Source organism: Podarcis melisellensis (assembly GCF_964234715.1).
Source record: "Podarcis melisellensis genome assembly, chromosome: 12".
NCBI lineage: Eukaryota > Metazoa > Chordata > Lepidosauria > Squamata > Lacertidae > Podarcis > Podarcis melisellensis.
In genome coordinates, this window is record NC_138544.1 from 37,540,931 (window position 1) to 37,554,615 (window position 13,685).

At 46.2% G+C, this 13,685-nt stretch overlaps 1 protein-coding gene across 2 annotated transcripts in view; it reads left to right on the forward strand.

The window, feature by feature from the left end:
* Positions 1 to 940: 940 nt before the first annotated feature.
* PLXDC2 (plexin domain containing 2) overlaps positions 941 to 13,685 on the forward strand; it is a 232,027-nt gene continuing 219,282 nt past the window's right edge. For both annotated transcript variants that reach the window (XR_014161732.1, XM_081882493.1), the window contains exon 1: positions 941 to 2,385. Coding sequence is in view for 1 of the 2 variants with exons in the window: in XM_081882493.1 (XP_081738619.1) it covers positions 2,271 to 2,385 (115 nt within the window). In the remaining variant the exon portion in view is untranslated. The remainder of the gene's footprint in view (positions 2,386 to 13,685) is intronic.

Sequence of the window (13,685 nt, forward strand, 5' to 3'; positions counted from 1 at the left end):
AAGTGGGCATGGGATTATTGCACGCCTTAAGCTAATGCTGAATACCCAAGAGTGTACAACTGGACTGCTGAATCCTAACTGGGTGTACTGAAAAGATGCTGGATGAGACCCAGACCAATAGTACCTGCAAAAAGCAACGTTATTAAAAGCAGCTTTCCCTTTGAACATCTCTTTGTTCAAAGTGCATCTGAAAGCCTAATGACCCACTGGTTCCTAAGGAGTGAGCTTTAATGCAAGGATTTTGATGTTAATCCATGGATCAGATGCGTGTGTGTGGATAATCGCATTGTTGGACAGTCCTTTCTGCCTGTTGGCCCTTAGCCAACGACCTCCTCCTCCGCCTGAATGAAATGTGCCCCTGAGAGCGTTGGGACATCAGAACCACGAGTTATAGGCCCGTCCCAGGGCGAAGCAGGTTTGGAGGGAGCGGGCTGCCCGAGAAACCATCGACGGGGTTGGCGAGGAGCCGTTCAGACTGGGCTGCAAACAGCAGCTCTGTAGCCTGACCATAGGAAAGGCGGGCGGGCGTGCAGCCCCCTTTATTTCCTCCCTCGCAGCTGATTCCCCTCTCTCCCGCCAGCAAACTGTGAAAAGGCTCGGAATTCAGCCTGAGGAAAACCCCAAGTCCCCACATTTCTAGTTTCCCGCGCGTTTTAAAGGGCGACACGAGCCCCACGGCAGGTAGGCAGAGCTGGGACGGGGGTTTCCTGGGGACACTGCAGCTCCTCGAAAGGCTTCTCTCGGCTGCGCCCAATCCTCCTCGGCGAGGATTTCCCCTCCGCTTCCATGCGCTCGTTTGGGGGAGCCCTCCGGCTGCTCCCTCTCCCGCCGCGCAGGAGCGATGCCTCTCTCTGGCTCTCCCTCCGCGCAGGCTGAGGGAGGGGCGCGTGTGACCCGTCTCTGCTGGGAGACCAAACTCAGAGTCGCGCGGAGGCGCCCAGGCAGCGCTGCCGGCTGCGAGGAGGAGCGCCAGGCAGCAGCAGGAGGCGCGGCGGCGGCTCTCTCTCTCCCTCTCTCTCCTTTCCCGGCTCCTGCTGGTCTCTCGTCTTCCTCCGGGGAAGAGCATCGGCCGGGGCAGCTGGCTTCCGGCAGAGGAAGGTGGCGGGAGGAGGGCGAGCGGGGCGGCTGCTGCGCCTTGAGCGAGGCGAGCCCCATTGCCCCAGTGCGAGGCACCGGCTGCCTGGCCAAAGGGGAGCGAGCGCGCCGCTCCTGCCTCCCCCGGCGGCCAAGCAGCCAAACTATTTCGCATCCAGCATCTGCCCGGGCGTTGCTTCGCCCTCTCCCTCGCGAGCGAGAGACCACCTCGGCGTGGCTTCGGAGGCGCGTCCCTCCAGCCCCTCGCCCGCCCTCACCCTTTGGCTTTGCTTTTAATTGGACAGCCGACGAGTCTCCTCTTTCATTCTTCAAAAGAAAGACTCCAGCCTAATCTCAAGCAATCGCCTTAAGGCAATTGCGGGGAGTGGGGGGGGGGGTCGACTGGACCCGGCCTCCTTCGGGCTCCTCGGAGAGCCCCCCTCGTCCCCGCTCCATCCCGTCCTCGCGCAGGAAGAGCGACAGGGCTGCTTTTGTCTCCGAAATCATTTTAAGACTCTGCCCCCTGGACTTCTCCACTGGATCGCTCGGCGGGAAGGAGTTTGCGAGGAAGGGAGGAGGGTCTGCGAGGAGGACGCGTGTGTGGCGGGGACACTCCCAGAGAAAGGGCTCTGGTTTTGTTTTGTTTGGGGAAAGGATCGCCGTCGGCTCTGAAGCCGGCCGCCCCTCCTCCCTTGGAGATCGGCTTAGCAAAGAAGGGGAGAGTTACTCGGTGGGGATCACACACACGCACGCTAAAGCACTCCCCCCTCTCCCCCCCCCGCGCTTTGGGGCGACTTTGGTACTTAGTGGTCGGCTCTGATTTCGGTTTCGCTTGTTCACACGCCCGCCCGCGCCCGGGGAAACGCACTCACGCCCTTTTACGCCCTTCTTTCCTCGTTATTATGCCGTTGGACTAAGATCGCCTTTTGGCTTCACAGGCTGGAAAAACAAAAAGGCGGCGGCGACAGTCGGGACTGGGATACGTCGGCGCCTCTCCTGCCCGGCTCAATGAAATCGGATCGGAATAAAAAGTGACTTTCCTCCACCCCGGATTTAAAGGGAAGGAAGGGGGAGGGAGGCGCGCGAATCTTTCCTCCTGAGCGGCGCTGCTGCTGCTTCTTTTTTCGTTCCCCGAAGCGGCGCCCCGAGAGTCCAGCGGGAGTTCGGACCAGCGAGCGCGCAGCCCGCGAGGCGCTATGGCGAAGCTGGGGGGAGCCCAGGTGGCAGCGGCGGCGGGAGTGCTGCTGCTTTTGCAGTGCTTGGCGGACCGGCTGCAGCTCATCGGCGCCCTGAAGTCGAAGCAGAGTCACGGTAAGGAAGGGAGAGGAGAGGAGGCTGGCCAGGACGGGCTGGGGGCGCGTGCGTCTGCGCGCGCGCTGGTGGGCAGAGTTAAGTGGCAAAGTTCACCGTCGCGCTTGAAGTTTTGCACGGACGACCACCTCCTTGCGCTTTGCAGCACTGGGGGGCTGGCTCTTCCTCGTCCAGGCGAAGTGATAAATCTAGATTTGCCAGGACTGAGTAGGGTTAAATATCTTTGGCGTGAGAGGATCTCGCCTTACTGAGGCGAGAACCCATTTCTCCGAGCCCTGAGATTTAGTTTTAGGAGGCTTTGAAACATGTGCAGAGTTTCTTTTTCTTGCCTTTCTTGCAACCAGTTTCCACCTATAGGGCCAAAATCCACCGCCCCCCATGGCTTCTGGAACAAATGATGTTCCAGGCATGACTGAGAATCTGACTAATTGACATCCATGATCATCAATTGGCAGATCATCAGATTCTTAATCTCAGGGTGGTTGGTTTGAGCCCGACTTTGGATTAGCTGACCCTTGTGGCCCCTTTCAACTTGATGAATCTATGATTCTCTCATAGCCCTTCCCAGCCATGTAGGCTGGCATGGTGTGTTTGGATTCAGCTGGATCTTTTCACTGCACTTGCCCCTGTTTGCACAGCGTACCTTGCTTGCTCCTCCTCCTGTCACATGCTTGCCTGAGTGATGGAATTTAGTATTCTCCCCCAAGGGTGTAATGTGGAGGGCAGACGTTGTGGGTTTGTGTGTCAAGAATCCTTCCCTTAGATGAGGGGTGTGGGATGGTAAGGTCTTCAGGGCGCCTTCTCTGTGTGATTTTAATGATGTGTCAGATTAATCCGGTTCCTCCAAACTCCTATTAAAGAGCTGTTTGCCATGCCCGCTAAAAATGTCAGGGCTGGTGCAACTTCTGCCACCGTTCTGGAATGAGGTGAGACATAGACACCTGTTGAATTCTTGTCTGCTTGAGGAGTTCTTAGGCACATAGCTCAGGGTCAGCTGCTGGCAGACTTTGCAGTGAGGTAGAGGAAAATCTCAACGGACTCCAAAGAGGAGTACAGAATCTTCTTCCTTGTGGATTGAGTGGATTCCAGGACAGGGAGCAGGTAACCTGTCCTGGCTGCAGACCTTTGCTTCCTGGTCCAGCAGCAAGTGCCTTGGCATCTTCACCTGTAAACCAGCCTGCCTATCCAGAATGGGCAATCCAATCTCTCCTTGTGCATGGGGTTGCTGAATTCTGTGTGCCTCTAATCTATTCATGAAAGTAGAAGTTCAGCTGATGAAGTTTTGCCCACCTTATGTGCTTGGGACAGCCACATTCATTCTATCTTCTCCTTGCCATACAGCTACTACAGGCACATAGAAACCCTGCCAAAAAAATTAAAATCCTTTCATCAAGAATGTAGAATGTGAAGTGTTAACATTTGTGCACTTACAAAGCAGCTTTACCATTTCATTGGGACTCTCCCATCTCCATATGTGATAAAAACAGAGGCCCCAGTAGGCTTCCTTTGCCGCCTTTTATCTGTGCATTGGATGGTGGGGGAGAGTGGATTCCAAAGCCTCTGTTTCTCCCTCCTCTATTAAGCCCCACACTTTTATTTAAGTGCTAATCTGTTCTTTTCTGCCCTTCTTCATGTGAGAAGATGGTTCGTGCTCAGAGCAGCAGCCAGCATCTATTCCTTCCGTTCTGTTTCCTGTTCTTACAAGGGTGCAAACAAAAAAAATATTGGCTGGTGTGAATATGTAATGATCATGGTGTTGCTTTTCCTTAAGGAGTGAACCCAGGTTTCACATTCTTCTCAGATATAGCAATATTGTTTCCTGTCCTTTCATTTCCTGCTGTTAAGCTGGTAGGGAAATGGGGGAGGGGGGAGGTCTGCAAGAGGGCTAGATCAAAGGCTTTGTGCTATTAAGGTTTGTTCACGCAGTTAGGGGAGGTGGTGTGCATTCTATGGGATAATGCCCCCCCCTCAGTATTTTCCACAAATCCAGTGCATGTTTACTCAGCAGCAAATCTCACTGAGTTCAGTGGGACTTACTCTGAAGTGTTTGTAGGTTTGTAGCATTAGTCTGTCACAGGGAAAAAAAACAGCAAAGGGCATTGTGGCATATTGAAATATAATAATTTATGGTGGCATAAGTTTTTGTGGAGTTGCACTCACTGTTAGATGCGTTTGGCAGGTTGCACCTATGAGTGTGCGCACACACGCACCAGTATGCAGAGAGGAAAAGCACCGTAGAAGAAAAAGGGCATGAAATCCAAAAAGTCCAGAATGCCCATGGCATATCAGAATAGTGACTATTCATAGCAAGCCTGGGTTTTGGTCAAGACCTGAATGAGAATAGAATCAAATTTTCCAATAAGGTCTTTTCCCACCATATTGCACTGGCATCTCCAACTGGAAGGATTTTTTTGGTGGATGAAGAATGGTGAGTTTTCTCAACATTGCTGCTTCGGATTTCAAATCTGGGTCCATTTATCTTTAGAGGCTGATCTGTTCATCCTGTGTAGACACCAGAAGGCTGTCGCTGTTGATGAGTGATGTTGTGTGGAATATTGGAGGGTGTCCAAGTGAATGAGCTCCTGATGGTATGGCGGATGTTGTTGCTGCTATAATTATGTGGCCTTTTTATGTGGCATCTGTTAACATCGACAGCTAGGTGCTCAGGTTGTTTTACCTTAAGAATCATTATGCAGAAGTGTTACACTGTCTTCATCCTAACGTACACAGAGTGCATACTGAACCTTAAAATTGGGCCAAACTGTGAGAGTGCACATATCCTACTCATTTACCTAAGGCTAATCTGAAATAACCACCATATCTCGATTGTACACAATTATTACCGCTGTTTAAGAGTTGCACAGCACAGCAGCCGTAAGTGGGGCTGAGGGGAATCAATCTTGATTGTGAGTACAAAGCAGTGATTAAAGCGTATTAGGGCTTACATAATTTTTAAGTGCTTCTGAATATCTGCTTTCCATCAGATTGTCTTAAAGAATCCCTCTTTGCTCCTTCAGAGTGTTTGCCTTCTGCAAGCTAATATTTGCCCGAAGACAGCTTGCTAAGGGGCCAGAGGATGGTCTGTGGGCACATGATGATGCTGTCACATTGTTAAAGCGAAGCTGGTCTCAGCCAGGGCAATATCTGATTGGGGGTTGTCAGGGAGCCTCATGAACTTACACACACAGAGAGAGTAATAAATGAGTGAGAGGATCTGAGCAATGGAATAAGATGCCTGGTCACTGGTGACAATTTAGAATTTCATCTGCGATCTGAACTGAGACAGCCTGACCCCTGTTCTTCATGTGCTGGTAACCTCCACATCAGATTACTGCCATGTGCTAGAGCACATGGATGCCCCCTGAAGTTGACTGGGAGCTGAAGCCTGTCCAAAAGGCAGCGGTGGGGTTCTCACTGGGGCAGAATACAGCCATCATGTAGTGCTGGCTGCTTCTGAAACACCTGCACTGGCTGCCAGTTAGCTACCTAGGTATGTTGAAGGTGCTAGTGCTTGTGTACATAGCTTTATACAGCTCAGGACCATGTACCTAAAAGATCATCTCACCCCTTATATATTCAGTGAGTCATTGCATCGGGCAGGGTCTCCTCCAGATTCCATCTTTTCAGGAAATCTGTTAAACATCATGTTGGAACAGGAGTTGTAGTGTGGCAGGACCTAAGTGTCGGTACTTCCTGCTGTTGAAGACCTTTCTCTTCCAAGAAGTCTTCGAAGTGGAGATTTGCATCTCACTCTTTATTTGTATTGGCTTAGAAATCATATTTATGTTTGACTATTAATGCTTCATGGGAAGCGATTCATAAATGAAAATTTAAAAACACATGAATACCTATGAAGGATGGTTGCCATTGATATTTCCAGTATAGAGGTTATGGAGGCTGGAGGTTCATGAGCTGGGCAAGGCCACCTGGTAGATCCATTTCCTGGGATTTAAAGCCATCTCTTCTCTGACCAGTGTCTTGCCACCCGTGGCACCGTCTATGTGTCTTTCACTGTAACCTCTTTCCCTTCTAATGCCACACTGAGTTCACACCAGAAAACCTCTCTCTGTTGGAAAGCAGTTTGAAGAACAGCTGCCAGTCAGAGTAGTCACTAGGCTAGATGGACAGATAGTCTGACATGTATGGCAGCTGCCTTTAAAATCAGAGTCTTTGGCTGGAAGACCATAGAGAATGCAGCCAAATCAATTATAATGAATCAACACATGTGTATCCCTGTGTCAGATTCCTTCATCACAGTCTTTCCTGTTACTTCCCTTTTAACAAATTAACATCAGACTAAGCTCTGTGAACTAACAATACATAAGATATAACCAGGCAAGAACTCCCATTTGCTAGGTGAGTAGATGTTATGGAATAATTGACACCTGTAAAAAGCAACTAATGAGCCTGAAAAACCTTGGTGGCCCTGTGCCAGATCTGGCAGCCCAAAGATACCATAGAAGGCCTGGGGGAGGGAGAAGGAGGTTGACAGGTAAACTTGGGAATTGTTAAATGACAAGTCAATATACTGAGTGCTATACTGAGTACTAGGAGAAAAAATAGAAGTCACATGTTGTTTTTATGAAGATATGATAATATGATGAACTGAAGTGAACTGAAGTGGTGAGCTTTAGCACTTAATGGGGCATCTGTGACGGCATCTATGACGGTACAGATGTTATTGGACTCCAGCTCCCATCAGCCCCAACCAGCATGGTTAATGGTCAGGGATGGTGGGAACTGGCGTCCCAACAACATATGGAGAATCACAGGTTTCCCATCCCAGCTTCAGCACGTGATAATAAAGGTTATCCTATGATGGCTGATCAGTGATAATAACCAATCAATCAAATTAAGAGAACACAGTTATTCTGCATCAGATATGGTCATTTAGCTCTTATAATTGTAAATGTAATAAGTTTAATAATATCTACCACCATAGCGGCACAGACTGACTTACTAATACCACTGATATTTATTCATTTAAGCGCTATTGATTTCTTCATACTGTGGGCCTTAATAGGTTAAGTAAAAAATATTTAAGCAGCAAAGGTTTAGACTGCTTCTTGATTGCCTATCAAGATGGAGCCCCTATTCCCACAGAAATCAATGTCAAATCTTGCATTTTCTCCAGCGGCGCAGGATTGTCTCTCTAGACCCCTGTAGCTCTGAGACTCTAAATGTTGTGCCAGCCAGCATATCACTGCACAACGTTACATTGTGATTCAATAACACCTGAACAGCAGGGCGATGTGCCAGGAACAAGGCTTTACAGATAGTGGGTTCTGCCTTCCACAGAAGCACATGGCAGGAGTAGCCAACACCGTGCCATCCAGGTGTTGTTGGACTCCAGCTCCCATCAACCGTAGGCAGCATGTGTAATGGTCAGGGATGATGGGTATTGTAGTCCAACATACTCCTGAAGTAGGCAGTACTAGGTCAGACAGGCCAATGACTTGACTTGGCATAAGGCACGTTCATATGTTCAATATTCAGTTCCCCATTGATTTACTTTTAGTTTGAAATGTATACATTGGCCACAATCCAGCCTAGCATTAGGAGTGCTTAAGCCCATTAAAATGAATGGATTTGAGTGTACCTAACTCAGGGGGGGGGGCATTATAAACACAGACTAATCTCTCAAATCTATATCCTGTTTTTGGACCCTTCCCCCATGCCATTTTGGATATTATTTGGGATGCTTTCATGTGGCTGTAGAGTTGTGAAGAAGGCGTCAACAGCCTGCAGCATTCAAATTTGGTTTGGAAAGCAAAAGCTTTGTAATTGTGCCAGGAACAATTGAAAGAAATTGGGGGTGGAGGTGGAGTCATAATGGTAGAATGCAACCTGATTGGATGCTGTCAGGCTCTCTGGTAAAATCCTGAAAATTGCAGGGCCAGGACTCTGGCTTCGGTTGGTTGAGATTAACACTCCCCAAACCTTGGGGTATGTTGCTCTGATATCACAAAATTTTATGCCTGAAATGTCAGAGAGTCTGTGAAGGTTTTGTGACACCAGAGCAACATCATGACCCTGCCATTTCCTTAATTTGCTTGTGGCTGCATTTCCACGTAACACTAAAGTGAGTTTGAACGCTATGTGGGCAACACACAATGAACCCAACAACGAACCCAAGCAATGAGTCAGGACAGATTAGGAATGCGAATTTTAAGTGTTGTATGATCCAGAAGTCTTGGCTTGCAATGAATTCCGGTTAATTAAAGAAGTCAGCTTCATAACTCCTGGTTGTCCAGGATTCTTTGTTCATGTGAAACAAGTCATCATTCTTTGAAACAGGAAGGGAAGTGTGTGAGCCCAACACTTTGGCTGGGGTTGCTATAGCTTGTCCATGTAGCACGAAACTATGGATTTGTGTTACATGATAATTGCTGCTAGCGATTTTGAATAGAATCATAGAATTGTAGAGTGGGAAGGGACCCCAAGAATTATCTAGTCCAACCCCCTGCAATGCAGGAATCTCGACACACGGTCCCCCTTTCAATTTGAAACCATACTGAACCCTGCTCAGCTTTGCAAATGTGCTAACAGTGAGGGACAATGGTTAAGCACCCTTTTTCACCTCTGCTCTCTGCCTTAAATCCCACTCCTCTCAAACCATCTTTTTAACACCCTCCCCCCCCCAAAAAAATTATCGGGGCATTTTTATATGCATTAGTGTATATCATATACTGTAGTTTGTTTCTTATATAACTGTGCCATGGATTTCTGTAGTTTTTCTTATTCAGATAGACAAAAAAAATTGTTCTTCAGCCTTAGCTGTTATTAGCCTTTCTGTGTCGTGTTTGTAATACACAATGAATCTTCCTTGTAGATCAAGCTGTGAACTGTTAGCATTACTAACCAGGATCTGATTGTGAAATCTCTGTGAATAAATTCATCTTGCTAACATTTACCCACTAGAGGGCAGAACTGCTGCCTTTGCTGCGGTTTCAGGAGGCATAAGTAGTCTCAAAGCCACTTTGTGATCCCCTCTGCGCACTTGAACATTATTAGCCTGCTTTGCCAAGCTAATCAGTTCATAAGATTTTCCATGTTAAGGTTTATCATGGATGCTTTTGCCATGGCAGCTGCAGGAACTGAGAGGCAGAGGTTGGGCCACCAAAAGGTTTCGCTTTACCTGCTTTGCACCAGCGAGACTAAACACTGAGCAAGTTAAACTGGATGAAGTGAATGTTTGTTTGGAAGCGAAGCCAGCAATTAAGACTCCCAGTTGTTCTGAGGACTTAGGGAAAATGCTGAAGTTTTTCCAGAAAGAGAGCTTTTAAGAATTCTCTAGCTTCCATGTGTGTGCAGTGCCTTAACAAACCACACATGTGCCAGGGTGTGAACCATACATCGTGACCCCACCACCAACACACTGAGGTTTTTATCTATTAAAGCTACAGATTTACAATTGTAATTAAATAAGAAAAGGCACAGTCCGTGGTGCCTGGTAACATTTTGACTTGGTAGGGCTGCAACTTTTTCCTTGCTGTTTTCATCACAATAAGATCTGTACATCACTCATTTAGGAAGGGGTGTCATTATGCATGTGCAGAGCGCTACTGTTTCTTCACCAAAGAAAGCCAATTATTTTCTATACATCTATGGACAGGGGAAAAGCTCCCATGTAAGCGGGCCTAACCGTGACTTTCAGACAATATTGATTCTGTACCTCTTGTTTAGCAATTAAGCCATACCACATGAATTCTAGTGCTGATTACACCTTCACATCCACTGTCAAAAAAACAAACAAACCCCACCACACGGAAACTTTTAAAATGTGACAAATATTTGCTTCCAGTTCCGTGCAGTTTTCTCCCACTTCGTTGTCCAAAACACTTTCTCCCTCTAAATTATAGGAGCAAAGTATTCCAACCAACAGACAAAAATGATTATTTCATTTGATCCAGGGCACATCAGCACCACTCTGTTTTGAAAATGTGAAGTAATAGCCTCTGTTTCTGCGCAGAGTACACCATACCAGGGGAATCGCAATCAGCCTCTTATTGATGAGTTCAGGAAGGATATCTTCCAGGTTTGGGGAAGGATATGGAGTCAGTCAATATGATATCCAGGCAGGCATAGAGCCCAAAAAAGTTCATTTTAGAAATTCACTGACAAGCTCACAAACAAGCATCCAGGAAATAATAGCAACAACATTTCCCTTCATCTTGCATTAAATACGTGCACTGTCTCTCTCCCCCCCTTTGCCCTGCCACAAAACAAATACTAAATTAAACGAAAAAAGCTCCTCAAACAGAAACATTCCCTTAAAGGCACAGTGACTTGGAACGTAACCCCTGCATAAATGGAAACACTCAGCTCTGCTCTGTTCTGTTTCACCCTGCCCCTAGGTAAAGGGAAAGGTACCCCTGCCCGTACGAACCAGTCTTGACAGACTCTAGGGTTGTGCGCTCATCTCACTCTATTGGCCCGGGAGCCAGTGCTGTCCGCAGACACTTCTGGGTCACGTGGCCAGCGTGACAAGCTGCGTCTGGCGAGCCAGCGCAGCACACGGAACGCCGTTTACCTTCCCGCTGGTAAGCGGTCCCTATTTATCTACTTGCACCTGGGGGTGCTTTCGAACTGCTAGGTTGGCAGGCGCTGGGACCGAACGACGGGAGTGCACCCCGCCGCAGGGATTCGAACCGCCGACCATGCGATCGGCAAATCCTAGGTGCTGAACTTTTACCCACAGTGCCTCCTGCCTCCCCACCCTGCCCCTATTCCACCCTTTTAGGGACATCTTTTATAAAGTTTCTGGGTCACTTACAGGTTCAACAATAAAAATTCCTTCCAGTAGCACCTTAAAGACCAACTAAGTTGTCTTTAAGGTGCTACTGGAAGGAATTTTTTTTGTTTTGACTATGGCAGACCAACACGGCTACCTATCTGTAACAGGTTCAACAATGTGTGTGTCTGTGTTTGATCACTCATATATTGGTCACACCTAAAATGGGGGTTGCCTGTATGTCATTAACTTTTTTAAAAAAACCACACACACTAAATAAATGTGAAAGTTCTCTTTGAATGTGTGAGATTCATGCCATTATATTGATTTTAACTACACTCATTCAGTGGCAGTCATTCTTGTATTCCAGACCTTGCGCCTGCTGTTAGGATACTGCTCTTGTCACCCTAGATAAGCTACTGTGTGTGTTTCGTTCCAAAAAAAGGGAAGGTAGCCAATTGTTTTGTCTCAATAATGTATGCTAGAATTGTGCTATAATTTATAGGCACTAAAATCAGAATGGTTCCAAGAAAGGCTGTTTTGATAGTGAGCAGAATAATTCAGCCATGAGATAACTGCTAGACAGACTTGAATAATTCCACTGAACGCATTCCTTGCTTGGCTGTGTAGACTCATGTCATTGGAGCTTAGGATGATGTTTGCTGTTTTGAAACTGATGAACAGAAGTCAAAGAAAGAAAAGATTTAACAGCACAATCCCAGATGTGCCTACTCAAAAATAAGTCTCAGTTGGGTTTATTCCCAGGAAACAGTATAGGATTGTACCAAAGCATAGGAATCCAATGTTTACATGAAACAATTTTATTTTAACATTAGAACTGTAGGGATTGGACTTTATTTTGGGAAGGTGTATGCTGTAAAAATATGTGCAGTTTATAATATAAAGCAGGGATGTGGCCAGTTTCTGCATTTTCTGAGTCACTCTACTCCAGGCAAGTGCACTGGAGGTTGGGGCAGAAGTGTATCTTGCCAAATACACTCAGCCCATCACGGATAGCTGTGCTCCTTAATAAAGCTACTGCCATTCAGCATTGAGGGTTTCCCAGCTATAGAGCTCAGAGACACAGTGGCTGCATTCACACACAATGCAAAACCATGGTTTAGTCTTACAAGAATGACGCTCTGTGTGAGCCCTGGGCTCATGTATTTCCTCATCTTCTCCAGTGCATCTGTGAAGAAACTGAAAATTTCCACTTCTGTTTTTGCTTAACCAGTTTAGTGTTAAGTCTAAAACAAGCTAGCTTCATAAACCAGTTTTTGAAGTTGCCTTGTCTTAGAGTAAACCATAGTTAGGACTTATCACAGTTTGGCCAGACATGCTTAGTCAGAACGGAAGCAAAAACTTCTGGAAGCTCATGCCTTAAGGTTTGTATAGGCTTGACCTTGTATTTCTAAAGAACGATTTAGCATTATGTGCACGTGGAGTTACTGTATCTGAATATATATATGCTCTATAGCTGCAAAACCCTGAATACTGAATGGTTACACTTGTGATGAGCTGAGTTTATTTGGTAAGATGTGTCTCTGGTCCTAGAGTTCTCTGCTCTGCCTGGAGAACAGAGTGATCAACAGAATGCAGCCTGTGCTACATATTTTGTGTGTATGTTTTGCATACACAATTCAAAAGAGGTGTAACATTATAGTGTGGAAATACCTTCTTCTAACAACATTAATTTCTCTCTTCCTTTTACTTATGAACCAAACTGGACACATCTTTTTACCTGCATTAAAATTTGAATAGACCTGCTAGAAGCCAATAAAAATTCTCCAGAACCCAGATCTGGATATGGTCCATGCTATGTCAGTTGATCCTTTCTCGTCTATACTAAGACCCGCTCAGTTTTGTTGTGTTGCCTTTTGAGGTGATACATTATTTTTTTTGTAAACAAAATATGGTTGCTATGGTTTAATTTAAGCTGGTGCTGATACAGATCTTATACTTTATATCTTTATGGGTGCATAATACACATACACATGAGAAACACCAACACATTTCTGCTACAGTAACCCCACTTTTTGAAAGCAGTCTTTTAAAGTTTGTGATTAGCAACTTTTTAACATGAAAGCATTTCTAGTGTGTTGGTGCTTAGGAATCTGAACATCATTTTATGCCTAGAGAGCCAATTATCAGTGAACAATGAATATTTTGGTTTGGGTTGAGCAATCACTGTTTTTGAGGGCAGCCTAGATGACAATAATCTGACAGGAATGTTCACACAACTTTGCCATTCTATTTGTACTGCTGCTTGTTCAGTTTATATGTAACTTAAATCTGAACACATAGGTTTCCTCCATTTGGTATTCAGTATGGCAGCTTGGATGCTAATGAAATCCTCTAGTATATAGGTATGTAGTTGCCCAGACATCTGTTCCTTTGTTTCCAAGTAGCCCATTGCCAGGAAACCCTTGCTAATTACTGCTTATATATATCCTTTACTTATAATTCATCACCGCGCAGTACAGGATTCAGTTCACCGATTTCTCAGATCGATAGTATTCTGCTGCTACCTTTATTTTATTCTCTCCTGTAAAAAAATAATTTTTGT